Source organism: Stomoxys calcitrans, chromosome 2 (assembly GCF_963082655.1).
Source record: "Stomoxys calcitrans chromosome 2, idStoCalc2.1, whole genome shotgun sequence".
Taxonomy (NCBI): Eukaryota; Metazoa; Arthropoda; class Insecta; order Diptera; family Muscidae; genus Stomoxys; species Stomoxys calcitrans.
Window position 1 is genome coordinate 35,069,475 of NC_081553.1, and position 17,757 is coordinate 35,087,231.

Here is a 17,757-nt window from a genome sequence, read left to right on the forward strand (position 1 = left end):
AAAATGGTCAATGTGAAGAAAAAAAAAATGGATAATCAGTAAGGAAAGGCAAAAGTCGGGCGTAATACTTTTAATTCATAGCACTTATCTGTTAAATTAAAGTCTGACTAAATTTGGATAAAATTTAGTCAGACTTTAATTTTGGATACCTATTGAAATATCGAATAGAACCTTATACGATTTTCTTGCGATGGTACGAAAATTGTGGCTAACTACAGCCTTAAAAGGCCATAACGGTTGAAAAATACATATGGGAGCTATATCTAAATCTGGATCGATTTTTATGAAACTTTGCAAACATAGGAGAACGTTGAATAAAACGGCCCATGCCAAATTTTGTTAAGATCGGACCAAAATTGCGGCTCCTACAGCTTTAAAAGGGTACATCGGTCGAAAGTTATATATGGAAGCTATATCTAAATTTGAACCGATTTGGATGAAATTTTGCACACATATTGGGACGTCACGAAAAGCATTTCGTGACAAATTTTGTAAGGATGGGACCGAAATTGTGCCTTCTACAGCCTTTACAAGTCAAATCGGGCGAAAGTTATATATGGGAGCTATATCTAAATCTAGACCGATTTGGATGAAATTTTGCACACATATTGGATCGTCACACGAAACATTTCATGCCAAATTTAGTAGAGATCGCACCAAAATTGTGGCTACTACAGCCTTAAAAGGGCATATCGGATTAAAGATATACATGGGAGCTATATATAAATCTGGACCGATTTGGATGAAATTTTGCGCACATATTGGGACGTCACGAGAAGCACTTCGTGCCAAATTTTGTAAGGATCGGACTAAAATTGTGGCTCTACAGCCTTAAAAGGCCATATCGGATGAAAAATATATATGGAAGCTATATCTAAATCTGAATCGATTTGGATGAAATTTTGCGCACATATTGGGACATCACGAGAAGCACTTCGTGCCAAATTTTGTAAAGATCGGACCGAAATTGTGCCTTATACAGCCTATATAGGTGAAATCGGACGAAAGTTATATATGGGAGCTATATCTAAATCTGAACCGATTTAGATGAAATTTTGCACATATATTGCAACGTCACACAAAACATTTAATGCCAAATTTTGTACAGATCGGACCAAAATTGTGGCTGCTACAGCTTTAAAATGGCAAATCGGATGAAAGATATACATGGGAGCTATATCTAAATCTGGACCGATTTCAAAAAAAATCTGCAAACATTTTGGGTCGTTAAAAAATGCACTTAGAGCCAAATTTTGTAAAGATCGGACAAAAATTATGGCTTCTACAGCTTTAAAAGGGCACATCGGATGAAAGATATAAATGGGAGCTATATCTAAATCTGAACCGATTTCAATAAAAATTTTTCAACCTTTTTGTGTCGTTAAAAAAAAACACTTTATGGCGAATTTAGTAGAGATCGCACCAATATTGCGGCTCCTACAGCTTCAAAAGGCCACATCGGATGAAAGATATATATGGGAGCTATATCTAAATCTGAACCGATTTTTTTCAAAATCAATAACGTTCGTGGACCAAAGAAGACACTTTTACAAAATTTTGTGAAAATTGGTCAACAAATGCGACCTGTAACTTGATTACAAGAATACATGGCCAGACAGACAGACGGACATAGCTAAATCCAATCAGGAAGTGATTCTAATCCGATCCTTACACTTGTCAATAGGTCCAGCTCTTCTCCTTCTTAGCGTTGCAAGCAAATGCACAAATCTTTTATACCCTGTACCACAGTGGTGGTGCAGGTTATAAAAAGTAGAAAACTTTGGTACTCACAACAAGTGTTGCCAGTTTTGGTAGGTTTTTACCAAAATTGGTAGGTTTTTATTCTCATGGTAGGTTGGTAGGCGGACCTCAATTTTTGGTAGGTTATTCCGACATATAAATACAAAGTTCATGACTGAAAAAATCGCCGGGGATAGCTCAAAAGTTTCTGTATATTCGTTAAGGTCGCAGAATAAAACCTGTATGTCGACGGAAAATATGATGTTACAAGGGGTCTCACTTCTTTAAATTGGAGGAAAAAGGGCTAATTGACTATAACTGGTACGAGTGCTAAGGGATCTCTTCCAAATTTCGTAAATTTTTGGTAAGAAATGCAGGTTTGTTATACCTTCCACCATAGGGTAGGGAGTGGTGCTTCAAACTTCAAGAAAAAGGGCTATTTCTGATATTTACTATAACTGATACGAGTGCTAAGGGATCTCATCCAAATTTCGTAAATTTTTGGTAGGAAATGTCCATCCGTCCCTCCGTCCGTCTGTCCGTCCGTCTGTCCGTCCGTCCGTCCGTCCATCCTTCTGTCCGTCCGTCTGTCTGTCGAAAGCACGCTAACTTCCGAAGGAGTAAAGCTAGCCGCTTGAAATTTTGCACAAATACTTCTTATTAGTGTAGGTCGGTTGGTATTGTAAATGGGCCATATCGGTCCATGTTTTGATATAGCTGCCATATAAACCGATCTTGGATCTTGACTACTTGAGCCTCGAGAGGGCGCAATTCTTATCCGATTTGGCTGATATTTTGGATGAGGTGTTTGTTATAATTTCCAATGGTTATGGTTCAAACTGGTCCATAATCTGATATAGCTGTCATATTAACCGATCTGGAGACTTTGCTTATTAAACCTCTAGAGGGCGCAATGCCTAACCGATTTGGATGATATTTTGCATGACGTGTTTCGTGTTTCGTTCCAATAACTGTGCTAAATAGGGTTCAAATCGGTTCATAATCTGAAATAGCTGCCATATAAACAGATCTGGGATCTTCACATCTTTAGCCTCTAGTGGGCGCAATTCCTACTCAATTTGGCTGAAATTTTGCATGAAGTGTTTCGTTATGACTTCCAATAACTGTGGTAAGCATGGTAAAATCGGTCCATAACCTGAAATAGCTGCCACATAAACCGATCTGGGATCTTCACATCTTTAGCCTCTAGAGGGAGCAATTTGGCTGAAATTGTTATGACGTGTTTTATTATAACTTCCAATAAATGTGCCAAATATGGTTTAAATCGGTATGTAACCTGATGTAGCTGCCATATGAACCGATCTGGGATCTTGACTTCTTGAGCCTCTAGAGGGCGCAATTCCTACTCAATTTAGCTGCATGATGTGGTTCTTTGTGACTTCCAATAACTGTGCTAAGTATGGTTCAAATCGGTCCATAAACTGAAATAGTTGCCATATAAACAGGTCTGTGATCTTCACATCTTGCGCCTATAGAGGGCGCAATTTGGCTGAAATTGTTATGACGTGTTTTATTATAACTTCCAATAAATGTGCCAAATATGGTTTAAATCGGTACATAACCTGATATAGCTGCCATATGAACCGATCTGGGATCTTGACTTCTTGAACCTCTAGAGGGCGCAATTATTATCCGATTGGGCTGAAGTTTTGTGCAACGAATTTTACCATTACCGTCATCGTACGAGTCAAATATGGTCTTTATCGGTCTATAACCTGATACAGCACCCACATAAACCGATCTACCTATTTTATTTCTTGAACCCCTAATGGGCGCAATTCTTATTCGAATTGCCTGAAATTTTACACAATGACTGCTACGATGGTATCCAACCTTCAGTTTAATAATGGTCCGAATCGGACCATAGCTTGATCTAGCTTCAATAGCGTAAAAATTCTTTTTTGTATCCTTTGTTTGCCGAAAAAGAGATACCGGGATCCATGGTGGAGGTTATATAAGATTCGACCCGTCAGAGCTTAGCACGATTTTACTTGTTATTAAATGCATTCAATCGGAACACAGGGATATGTGGCATCTGCATACAAATATGGTTGATCTGGTCCATACTCAGATGTTGAGCGGTCCAGGCAACTCTCTGTAGCTGTGAAAATTTCTCGCTTTAACCAAACTCGGCAAGGTTGTTCATTTAAATCGGGGCAAAAATACGACTTTATGAAATCAAGATTTCTTATAGGGAGATCGGTATTAAAGGTGTCATATTAAGATATAGGCTGTCTTTGAACTTTAGGCTGTAGAGTGTTTTAAACAAACAAACGGACGGACATGCCTAGATTGTCTATGAATATAGCGTTGAAAATTTTTTCTTTGATGTGTTGCAAACGGAATGCCAAAGTGTCCAATTCTTCGGTGATGGGTATAAAAAGATATAAAGCAAGTAAGTAAAACATTTGATAGGTTTGGAACAGATTTGATAGGATTTTTCTTCAATTTTGGTAGGATATAATTTTTTTGAGTGGCAACACAGCTAAAAACCATGGATTCTACTGTGATTAAGGACTTAAATAGTACCACTACTGTGGTCCAGGATATTATAACTTTACGCATTTGTTTGTAACTCCCAAAAGGAAGAGAGATAGACCCATTGATAAGTGTATCGATAGACTAAGAATCACTTTCTGATTCTATATAGTTATGTCCGTCCGTCTGTCTGTCTGTCAGTTTGTCTGTCTGTCCGTCTGTCTGACCGTCTATCCGTCCGTCTGTCTGTCTGTCTGTCTGTCTGTCCGTCTGTCTGTCTGTCTGTCTGTCCGTCTGTCTCTCCGTCTGTCTAATTGTCCGTCTGTCTGTCTGACCGTCTGTCCATGTTAATTTGTGTGCAAACTACAGGTCGCAATTTTCCTCCGATCGTCTTGAAATTTTATACGGGCATGTTTTTAGGCCTCGAGACGAAGCGTATTGAAATTGGAAAAAATCGGTTCAGATTTGGATATAGCTCCCATGTATATATTCGGTCCGAAGAATATTGCGACCTTTACTTTGTACACATATTGACATGGATGTAAGGACAGACAGACAGACGGACAGATAGACGGACAGATAGACGGACAGACAGACAGACAGACAGACAGACAGACGGACAGACAGACAGACAGACGGACAGACAGACGGACAGACAGACGGACAGACAGACGGACAGACAGACAGACAGACGGACAGACGGACAGACAGACAGACAGACAGACGGACTGACAGACGGACAGACAGACGGACAGACAGACGGACAGACAGACGGACAGACAGACGGACAGACAGACGGACAGACAGACGGACAGACAGACGGACAGACAGACGGACAGACGGACAGACAGACGGACAGACAGACGGACAGACAGACGGACAGACAGACGAACAGACAGACGGACAAACAGACGAACAGACAGAGAGACATAGCTAAATCGAATCAGAAAGTGATTCTGAGTCGATCGGTATACTCATCAATGGGTCTATCTCTTTTCCTGCTGGGAGTTACAAATAAATTCACTAAGTTATAGTACCCTGTACAACTGTAGTGGTGTAGGGTTAGCCATGTCCGCTTGTATGTCTGTCCGTCCGTTTGTCTTTCTGTCCTTGCTAATTTGTATACCATCTAAAGGTCGCAATTTTCATCCGATCATCTTCAAACATGGCAGATACATTTTTTTGGCGTAGAGACGAAGTCTATTGAAATTTGAAAAAATCGGTTCAAATTTCGATATATCTCCCATATATATGATCGTCCGATTGAGAGAAATATTGCAATAAAGAGCTCATTTGTTAACCGATTCTCTAGAAATTTGGCAGGAAGGATTTTTGTGAATCATAACATTACTGGTGAAATTCATAGAAATCGGTCCAGATTTAGATATAGCTGCCATATATGTATATTGCCTGATTTTAACTTCAAGAACTACCACAAGGGCATTTTTTGTACAACGTTTTATCGACTACTACCACAATATTTATAGAGTATGTTCGAAATTGGTTCAGAATTAGATATAGCTCCCATATACATGTTCGTCAGATTTTGAGAAATATTGCCATAGGGTAGGTTAGGTTGAACAAGTAAAAGCGTGACCGAGATTCGAATCGTACCGATTTGGACCGTACTTAGCGCATTTGTTGGAAGTCATAACAGAACATTACGTGCGAAATTTCAGTCAAATCGGACAATAGTTGCGGCTTGTAGGGGCTCAAGAAGTCAAATAGTGAGATCGGGTTATATGGGAGCTAAATCAGGTTATACGCCGATTTGGACCGTAGTTGACACAGTTGTTGGAAATCATAACGGAACACTATGTCCTAAATTTTAGCTAAATTGTACAAAAATTGCGGCTTCCAGGGGCTCAACAATTCAAATCGGGAGTTCGATTTGTATGGGAGCTATATCTGAAATCTGAATCTCCAATGACCTACATTAATATAAAGTATTTGTGCAAAATTTCAAGTGGCTAGCTTTACGCTGATTTCGACAGACGCACGGACGTGGCTAGATCGATCCAAAACTTCTAGAGGATCAAGAATATAAATACTTTATGGGTCCTTAGACGAATATATCGAGCTGTTACAAATGGAATGACTAGATTAGTTTACTCCCATCCCATGGTGAGTGTATACCCTCCCCCATGGGTTGGGGGTATACTGACAACTACTATGTGAAGTATGGAATAATTCTATTCACAACCTAATATAACTCCTATATAAACAGATTTCCCGATTATCCTCCTTGAGCCTGTTTTTTTTTTTGTCAGATTTGGTTTACATTTTCCACAACGAATTCTTCAACCACCTCAAACTTATGTGCCAAATGTGGTCTGAATATTGTCATAAGCTGATATAGTTCCCATATAAACTGATCTTCTGATTTTAATGCTTGAGCACCTTAGGGCGAAATTTTTTTCTGAAATTTTGTACAATAACTTTAAACAAGCGCATAGCAATTCCTAATCATTATCCTTTTGGATGTGGGTATATTCATTTAGTCATATCAAACTATGCATCTGCGAAAAGCGTGGAATCTAGTCTGATAATAACTCCATCATCTTTAAAAGACTTCATCTTGAGTACAACGGATGTACGGATAGACTCCCGAGAACAAAAGGCACAATATTTCATTAATTCCTGCATGCATGCAGTACCTAGTATGCCATGTCTATTCACATTTATCTATTCCCAACTACTAACAGATTTTAGATAAATTAAAATCTTAAAACAATAAAAACTGTTAACATATTTTCAAAAAAAAAAAAGTTTTGTGGTTGTTGGTAAAACATTAAACAAGGTAACTTGTTTCATGTTTTCCAAAAATGAAATAAACTACACAACTCTACTCTATCCCATAGTCCATTTGCTCTTGTGCCTTGTTTAAAGTTTGAACACTGTAGTTTGTGTCAGTTGTGAAAAGTTTCTGCTGCTTTAAGTAACCAACAGATTTTTTTATACCCTCCACCATAAGATGGGGGGTATACTAATTTCGTCATTCTGTTTGTAACTACTCGAAATATTCGTCTGAGACCCCATAAAGTATATATATTCTTGATCGTCGCGACATTTTATGTCGATCTAGCCATGTCCGTCCGTCTGTCTGTCCGTCCGTCCGTCCGTCCGTCCGTCCGTCCGTCCGTCCGTCCGTCTGTCTGTCGAAAGCACGCTAACTTCCGAAGGAGTAAAGCTAGCCGCTTGAAATTTTGCACAAATACTTCTTATTAGTGTAGGTCGGTTGGTATTGTAAATGGGCCATATCGGTCCATGTTTTGATATAGCTGCCATATAAACCGATCTTGGGTCTTGACTTATTGAGCCTCTAGAGTGCGCATTTCTTATCCGATTGGGAAGAAATTTTGCACGACGTGTTTTCTTATGATATCCAACAACTGTTCCAAGTATAGTTCAAATCGGTCTATAACCTGATATAGCTGCCATATAAACCGATCTTGGGTCTTGACTTCTTGAGCCTCTAGCGTGCGCAATTCTTACCCGATCAGAATGAAATTTTGCACGACGTGTTTTGCTGCGATATCCAACAAATGTGCCAAGTATAGTTCAAATCGGTCCATAACCTGATATAGCTGCCATATAAACCGATCTTGGGTCTTGACTTCTTGAGCCTCTAGCGTGCGCAATTCTTACCCGATCAGAATGAAATTTTGCACGACGTGTTTTGTTATGATATCCAACAACTGTGCCAAGTATGGTTCAAATCGGTCCATAACCTGATATAGCTGCCATATGAACCGATCTTGGGTCTTGACTTCTTGAGCCTCTAGAGGGCGCAATTCTTATCTGATTGGAATGGAATTTCGCACGACGTGTTTTGTTATGATACCCAACAAGTATGCCAAGTATGGTTAGAATCCGCCCATAACCTGATATAGCTGCCATATAAACCGATCTTGGGTCTTGACTTCTTGAGCCTCTAGAGGGCACAATTCTTATCCGATTTGAATGAAATTTTGCATGACATACTTTATTTTTACTTTCAATAACTGTGTCAAATAAGGTTCAAATCGGTTCATAACCTGATATAGCTGCCATATAAACCGATCTGGGATCTTGACTTCTTGACCCCTAGAGGTCGCAATTATTATCCGATATGCCTGAAATTTTGTACGACGGATCCTCTCATGACCATCAACAAACGTGTTTATTATGGTCTGAATCGGTCAATAGCCCGATACAGATCCTATATAAATCGTTCTCTCTATTTTACTTCGTGAGCCCCAATGGGCGCAATTCTTATACGAATTGGCTGAAATTTTACACAGGTCTCCAACATATAATTTAATTGTGGTCCGAACCGGACCATATCTTGATATCGTTTTAATAGCAGAGCAACTCTTTTCTTATATCCTTTTTTGCCTAAGAAGAGATGCCGGAAAAAGGACACGACAAATGCGATCCATGGTGGAGGGTATATAGGATTCGGCCCGGCCGAACTTAGCACGCTTTTACTTGTTTTTTTTTGTTTTACCCCCATTTTGATGTTACCGAGAAAACTTGTTATGGAAGAACAACTTTTTGACACTTTTTCCCTTGCAATTTTTTCTTTAACGAATTTCTCGAGATTGAGAAATTTCATTTGCAAGTGGGTGAGCTGATGGGGTGGCCATCATTTAATCAATCCCAAAAAGACCTTTCTGAAGGTCATCAGACGTAGTGCACAGCATGTGCGGTTATTAAGGGAATACACACATACACCTACATTTATTTGTTTTCTTTGTTTGCATTACTTTTCCCCTGTGTGAGTGCTGGCAAATAAGGGCATATGTGTGCTTAACGTTAGTGCTGTTTAAGCGATACTATGTGGCTTTCATTTATGGGATGAGTGAAAAACTAAATTTTTTAACATATAGATGAAGTCTTTGTATCGAATCTTTGATTCTTGTTTTTGGGCTACAAACCTTCACACAATCCTTCACAAAGAAGAAAAAAAAATTTTTCGGTTTCATGTGAATTTTGAAAGAAATGTTATTATACCCTCCACCATAAGATGGGGGGTATACTAATTTCGTCATTCTGTTTGTAACTACTCGAAATATTCGTCTGAGACCCCATAAAGTATATATATTCTTGATCGTCGTGAAATTTTATGTCGATCTAGCCATGTCCGTCCGTCTGTCCGTCCGTCCGTCTGTCTGTCGAAAGCACGCTAACTTCCGAAGGAGTAAAGCTAGCCGCTTGAAATTTTGCATAAATACTTCTTATTAGTGTAGGTCGGTTGGTATTGTAAATGGGCCATATCGGTCCATGTTTTGATATAGCTGCCATATAAACCGATCTAGGGTCTTGACTTCTTGAGCCTCTAGAGAGCGCAATTCTTATCCGATTGGAATGAAATTTTGCACGACTTGTTTTGTTGTTATATCCAACAACTGTGCCAAGTATGGTTCAAATCGGTCCATAACCTGATATAGCTGCCATATAAACCGATCTTGGGTCTTGACTTCTTGAACCTCTAGAGTGCGCAATTCTTATCCGATTGGAATGAAATTTTGCACGACGTGTTTTGTTGTTATATCCAACAACTGTGCCAAGTATGGTTCAAATCGGTCCATAACCTGATATAGCTGCCATATAAACCGATCTTGGGTCTTGACTTCTTGAACCTCTATAATGCGCAATTCTTATCCGATTGGAATGAAATTTTGCACGACGTGTTTTGTTACGATATCCAACAACTGTGCCAAGTATGGTTCAAATCGGCCCATAACCTGATATAGCTGCCATATAAACCGATCTTGGGTCTTGACTTCTTGAGCCTGTAGAGGGCGCAATTCTTACCCAATTTGAATGAATTTTGGCACGTAGTATTTTGTTATGATATCCAACAACTGTGCCAAATATGGTTCAAATCGGTTCATAACCTGATATAGCTGCCATATAAACCGATCTGGGATCTTGACTTCTTGAGCCTCTAGAGGTCGCAATTATTATCCGATTTGCCTGAAATTTTGTACGACGGATTCTCTCATGACCATTAACATATGTGTTTATTATGGTCTGAATCGATTTATAGCCTGATATAGCTCCCATATAAATCGATCTCTCTATTTTACTTCTTGAGCCCACAAAGGGCGCAATTCTTATTCGAATTGGCTGACATTTTACACAGGTCTCCAACATATAATTTAATTGTGGTCCAAACCGGACCATATCTTGATATCGCTCTAATAGCAGAGCAAATCTTTTCTTATATCCTTTTTTTGCCTAAGAAGAGATGCCGGGAAAAGAACTCGACATATGCGATCCATGGTGGAGGGTATATAAGATTCGGCCCGGCCGAACTTAGCACGCTTTTACTTGTTTTTGTTTCACTTATTCGTAGAAAAATACTAGGAAAATGTTTGAAATATTTAAAAATTTCTTAAATGAAACAAAACTAAAGAACAAGAAAAAACAAGTAAGAGCCTGCTAAGTTCAGCCGGGCCGAATCTTATATACCCTCCACCATGGATCGCATCTGTGGAGATCTTGGCGCAGTATCTCTTCTTAGGCAAACAAAGAATAATGTACATGGGCGGAGGAGGAGCTATATCAAGTTATAGTCCGATTCGGGGCTCAAGAAGCAAAATCGGGAGATCGGTTTATATGTGAGCTGTGTTAAGCTATAGATCGATTCAGACCATATTGCACACGTATGTTGAAGGTCATGGGAGAAGCCGTTGTACAAAATCTCTGCCAAATCGGATGAGAATTGCGCCCTCTATAGGCTCAAGAAGTCAAGATCACAGATCGGTTTATATGGCAGCTATATCAGGGTGTGGACCGATTTGGACCATACTTCGCATAAATAATGGAAGTGATAATAAAATACCTCTTGCAAATTTTCAGTCAAATTGGATGAGAATTGCGCCTTCTAGAGGCTCAAGAAGTTAAGAACCAAGATCCGTTTATATGGTGACTATATCAGGTTATGGATCGATTTAAACCATACTTCGCACAGTTGTTGGAAGTGATATCAAAACACTATGTGCAAAATTTCAGTCAAATCGGATAAGAATTCTGCCTTCTAAAAGCTCAAGAAGTCAAGACCCAAGATCGGTTTATATGGCAGCTATACCAGGTTATGGACCGATTTGAACAATACTTAGCACAGTTGTTATGTATCATAACAAAACACGCCTTGTTTCATTCCAATTGGATAAGAATTGCGCACTTTAGAGGCTCAAGAAGTCAAAACCCAAGATCGGTTTATATGTCAGCTATATCAGGGTGTGGACCGATTTGGACCATACTTCGCATAAATGATGGATGTGATAACAAAATACCTCTTGGAATTTTTCAGTCAAATTGGATGAGAATTGCGCCCTCTAGAGGCTCAAGAAGTCAAGACCCAAGATCCGTTTATATGGTGACTATATCAGGTTATGGAACGATTTAAACCATACTTCGCACAGTTGTTGGAAGTGATATCAAAACACTATGTGCAAAATTTCAATCAAATCGGACGAGAATTGCGCCCTATAGAGGCTCAAAGAGTCGAGACCCATGATCGGTTTATACGGCAGCTATATCAAAACATGGATCGATTTGGCCCATTTACAATCCCAACCGACCTACACTAATAAGAAGTATTTGTGCAAAAATTCATGCGGCTAGCTTTACTGCTTCAAAAGTTAGCGTGCTTTCGACAGACAGACGGACGCACGGACGGACGGACGGACGGACGCACGGACGGACGGACGTACGGACGGACGGACGGACGGACGCACGGACGGACGCACAGACGGACGGACGGACGGACAGATCGTCTTGACATTCCTAGTCGATCAAACAAAACCAATCCGTTCGTCCGAATGCGCAAATGTGTGTGCAAATCACATTAGCGTTCGAACGAATAAAGATATCCTCTTGAAACTTTGCACAGGTATTACTTATTGATGTAGGTCATTGGGGATTACAAATGAGCTTAATCGATTCAGATTTATCTTCCATATAAACCGATTTGACTTTTCAAGCCCCTGGAAGCCGCAATTGTTATCCGATTTGGCTCAAATATTGCACTGAGTATTTTCCTACAACTTGTAAACACGGTCCAAATCGGCCAATAACCTGATATCGGCCAATAACCTGATATCGGCCAATAACGTGATATAGCTCCCATATAAACGGATCTCCCAATTTTGCACTTTGAGACCCTTGAAGCCGCAATTGTTATCCGATTTGGCTGAAATTTTGCACGATGTAAAATCTGCAAATACGGTCAAAATCGGTCTATAAACTGATGTAGCTGCCGTAAAAAACCGATCTTGCGATTAGTTTTTTACGACCTCCACAAGCTTTAATACATGTCTTTATTATTGAGATTTTCTGCAGAATCCATGGAGGTGAATTCCTAAGATTCATGGGCCTATGGGCGCCTTTAATGGGCGCATAACCTAAAGTCGAGGGATCGGTCTATACGGCAGCTATATCCAAATCTGATCCGATCGAGGCCAAACTGAAGAAAGATGTCGAAGGGCCCAACACAACTCACTGTACCAAATTTCAGCAAAATCGGATAATAAATGTGGCTATTATGGCCCTAAGACCCAAAATCGCAGGTTCGGTCTATATGGCAGCTATAACCAAATCTGGACCGATCCCGGACAAATTAACGAAGGATGTCGAAGGGCCTAACACAACTCACTGTACCAAATTTCAGCAAAATCGGATTATAAATGTGGCTTTTATGAGCCAAGACCCTAAATCGGAGGATCGGTCTGTATGGCAGCTATATCAAAATCTGGACCGATCTGGGTCAAATTGACGAAGGATGTCGAAGGGCCTAACACAACTCACTGTCCCAAATTTCAGCAAAATTGGATAACAAATGTGGCTTTTGTTGGCTTAAGACCCTAAATCGGCGGATCGGTCTATATGGGGACTATATCAAGATATGGTCCGATATAGCCCACGTTACAGTCTTTAAAAATAGAGATATTGAGCTGAAATTTTGCACAGATTCTTTTTTTGTCCATAGGTAGGCTAAGTTCGAAGATGGGCTATATCGGACCATATCTTGATATAGCCCCAAATATAGACCGATCCACTGATTTAGGGTCTTTGGCCCGTAGAATCCACATTTATTATCCTATTTTGCTGAAATTTAGGACAGTGAGATGTGCTAGGCCACTCGACATCTTCCTTCAATTTGGCTCTGATTGGTTCAGATTTGGAGATAGCTGCCATATAGACCAATCCACCGATTTAGGGTTTTAAGCCCGTAGAATCCACATTTATTATCTGATTTTGCTGAAATTTTGGGCAGTGAGTTGTGTTGGGCCCTTTGACATCCCTCTTCAATTTGGCCCTGATCGGTTCATATTTGAAGATAGCTGCCATATAGACCAATCCACCGATTTAGGGTCTTAAGCCCATAAAAGCCATATTTATTATCCGATTTTGCTGAAATTTTGGACAGTGAGTTGTGTTTGGCCACACGACATCCTTCTTCAATTTGTCTCAGATCGGTTCAGATTTGGATTTAGCTGCCATATAGACCGATCACTCGACTTAAGGTTATAGGTCCATAAAAGGCGCATTTATAGTCCGATATCGCCGAAATTTGAAAGAGTGGGTTGTGTTAGGCCCTTCAACAACCTTCGTTAATTTGGCTCAAATCGGTCCGGATTTAGATATGGCTGCCATATAGACCGCTCCTCCTACTAAAGGTCTTAGGCTCATAAAAGCAACATTTATTATCCGACTTCGACGAAATTTGGGACAGTGAGTGGTGGTGGGCCCTTCAACATTCTTCTACAATTTGACTCAGATCGGTCCAGATTTGAATATAGCTGTCATATAGACCGATCTCTCGATTTAAGGTTTTGGGCCCCTAATAGGCGCATTTATTGTCCGATTTCGTCGAAATTTTAGAGAGTGGGTTGTGTTAGGCCCTTACAAATTATTTGTTAAATTTGCTCAGATCGGTCCAGATTTGGATATAACTGTCATATAGACCGATCTCTCGATTTAAGGTTTTGGGCCCATAAAAGGGGCACTTAATATCCGATTTCGCCGAAATTTAGGACAGTGGATTGTGTTGGGCTCTTCGATAACATTCTGCAGTTTGGCTTAGATCGGTGCAGATTTGGATATAGCTGCCATATAAACCGATCTCTTGATTTAAGGTTTTGGGCCCATAAAAGTTCATTTATTGTCCGATTTCGCTGAAATTTGGGACAGTGAGTTATGTTAGGCTCTTCGACAGCCCTCTTTGATTTGGCCCAGGTCGGTTCAGATTTAGATATAGCTGCCATATAAACCGATATCTCTATTTAAAGTCTTAGGTCTTTAATAGGCGCATTTACTGTCCGATTTCGATGAAATTTGGGACAGTGAGTTGTGGTAGGCCCTTCAACATTTTTCTTCAATTTGTCCCAGATCGGTTCAGATTTGGATATAGCTGCCATATAGACCGATCTCTCAATTTAAGTTATTGGGCACCTTAATTGTCCGATTTCTCCGAAATTTGGGGCATTGAGTTGCGTAAGGCCCCTCGACATCTTTCTTTAAATTGGCCTGGATCAGTCTAGATTTGGATATAGCTGCCATATAGACCAATCTTTCGATATAAGGTTTTGGGCCCCTAAAAGGCCCATATATTATCCGATTTCGCCGAAATTTGGTACAGTTGGTTGCGTTAGGCTCTTCGATAACTTTCTGCAGTTTGGCCAAGATCGGTTTAAATTTGGATATAGCTGCCATATAGACCGATCTCTCGATATAAGGTTTTGGACCCATAGAGGGCCCATATATTATCCGATTTCACCGAAATTTAGGATAGTAGATTACGTTAGTCTCTTCGAAAGCCCTCTTCAATTTGGCCCAGGTTGGTTTAGATTTGAATATAGCTCCCATATGGGCCGATCGGCCCGGCCGAACTTAACGCCTTTTAACTTGTTTCATGTCACGTACCATTAACACACCATGTAGTCTTTTTACACATGTATATATTGGGTTGCCCAAAAAGTAGTTGCGGATTTTTTAAAAGAAAGTAAATGCATTTTTAATAAAACTTAGAATGAACTTTAATCAAATATACTTTTTTACACTTTTTTTCTAAAGCCAACTAAAAGTAACAGCTGATAACTGACAGAAGAAAGAATGTAATTACAGAGTCACAAGCTGTGAAAAAATTTGTCAACGCCGACTATATGAAAAATCCGCAATTACTTTTTGGGCAACCTAATATAATTGAAAATCCAATAATTATTTATTTATCTTGTATTCCATCTCTTTGCAGAATGATTTCATATGCATTTAGTGAATCTCATCTACTGGCAAATGGCAAACGATAAGACGCTCCATAGAATTATTGGCCAAACGAAAATAAAATAAAATAAAATAATCAAAATTTTATGGCAAAACAAAGAATAGAAATAAAACCAAAAAAATCTCAAATTAAGCATTAGTGTAAAATAATAAACAAGAAATCCAAAAAAAAAAAACAACAACAATGTATGATATATTATAAATAAATTGAAAAAAAAAATTATTTAAGTTTAGTGTTAATAGTGCGGAAGTGTAAAATAAAACAAATGCAAAATAAACAGAATCCAAACGCTTTATTGGAGGAATGAGGTGAACACAAGAAAGGCCCATCAAAAGGCTAGGAGGAAGGGACCAATAAAATGAGAAAACACTAAACAAAAAATGCAGATAATAAGAAAAAACGGCTAAAAAAATTAAAAAAATTATAAAAACTAAAAAAAAAACAATAATAACAACAACAACCAATACCACCAATAATAAAAAAAATCCTACAACAATAACTAACGCCAAACAGAAACATGGACTACAACAGCGAATTAGACAACACCATCAATACGGGCAACATCAGCACCGATGACTTCTTGGCCATATTCACATCGACCACCACAACGGCCTCACCCAATGAGGCGGGTGGTGGCCCCGGCGGTGGACTCAAGGGCGGAGGAGGTGGTGGGAGTCATTCCAATGCCAATGTCACCATGAATCCGCCACTTGTTACAGTAGATGGTCAATACACGGTGACCAGTCTGCTGGATAGTGCTTTTGGCATTACTGCTCCCACACCTACGGCCGATATCAATGACACCCTCTTCCTGCTCTCCTCCAGTTTCTATAATACATCAGCGAATGGAGCTGCAGCGGCGGCGGCGGCGGCAGCGGCACCCACCATCAATCTCACCTCCTCGACGACCACACAATTTGGCAATTACTTCAATCAATCCTTTGGCGGCGCAAATCTGACGAGCAATATCACCGAAGTCCATTGGGATGGTCGCTATCCCAGTGGCTATACCCTAACACACATTGTGATAGCCTCCATCATAGTGACAATCCTGATGATTGTCATCATTGTGGGCAATATGTTGGTCATCATTGCCATTGCCACCGAAAAGTCACTGAAGAACATACAGAATTGGTTCATAGCCTCGCTGGCGGTGGCCGATTTCTTTTTGGGCCTCATCATCATGCCCTTCTCACTGGCCAATGAGCTGATGGGCTATTGGATTTTCGGTTCGTGGTGGTGTGACATTCACTCGGCCATGGATGTGCTGCTCTGCACTTCGTCCATAATGAATTTATGCCTGATATCGTTGGACCGCTATTGGAGCATAACGAAAGCGGTGGATTATCTCAAATCACGTACTCCGGCACGTGCGGCCTTAATGATAGCGGCGGTGTGGATAATGTCGGCGCTGATATGTATACCACCGCTTTTGGGGTGGAAGGTGAAAATGCCAGAAGGTCCTTTGCCAAAGTGTGCGGTAAGTTTTGTGTGTTTCTCTCCCCATTGTTGTTGATGCTCTTTTTTTTCTTCTTAATTTTCATTTATTTTCTTGTGCGCCCCAAATATATGAGGGAGGGGGGGAAAAGTGAAATAATTATCTTCGAATTAGTTGGCTTTGCAATGTAAATGGAGTTTCCTTTCCCCCCTCATAACTTGATTGGAAATTTAAATTGTCTCCCCCGCCCCCCTACTGCAACAGAAGGCATTGATGGACATTCTTGAGGTGTAATTGAATTCTATTGCTTATCATTAATGTTGATTGACTTTAAAGCAAAAATTAAGTTAAAGGAAATTAAGTTTGTGATGAGGCAATTTTAATATTCGTTTTTAATATTTTTGGCGAAAATATGTTTGGTTTATTGGTTTAAGGTGGTAACTAATTGCTATTGGGGCTATAAAACATTTTTTGAAGACATTATAAAGGCGGTGCTGGCTATGTAAAATTAGGGCTAGTCATTTGGAATTCTCAACAAGTAAAAAGGCGTTAAGTTCGGCCGGGCCGAACTTTGGATACCCACCACCTCGGGTATATATGTAAACCACCTTTCATCAAAATTCGGTGAAAATTTCATACCTTATACTCATATACCTCATACGGATCTGAACTATATACGACACGGATGTCGAAAAGCCGAACATAAGTCACTGTGTCAAATTTCAGTGAAATCGGATTATAAATACGCCTTTTATGGGGCCAAGACTTTAAATAGAGATATCGGTCTTCATGGCAGCTATATCCA

The 17,757-nt window shown here is 39.8% G+C and overlaps 1 protein-coding gene across 1 annotated transcript in view; it reads left to right on the top strand.

Annotated features, from left to right (window-relative positions):
* Positions 1 to 15,713: 15,713 nt before the first annotated feature.
* Positions 15,714 to 17,757, top strand: part of LOC106080989 (alpha-2C adrenergic receptor) — a 595,036-nt gene continuing 592,992 nt past the window's right edge. Inside the window, exon 1 of the mRNA XM_059363991.1 lies at positions 15,714 to 16,994. Within this exon, the coding sequence (XP_059219974.1) occupies positions 16,032 to 16,994 (963 nt within the window). The 5' untranslated portion in view covers positions 15,714 to 16,031. The remainder of the gene's footprint in view (positions 16,995 to 17,757) is intronic.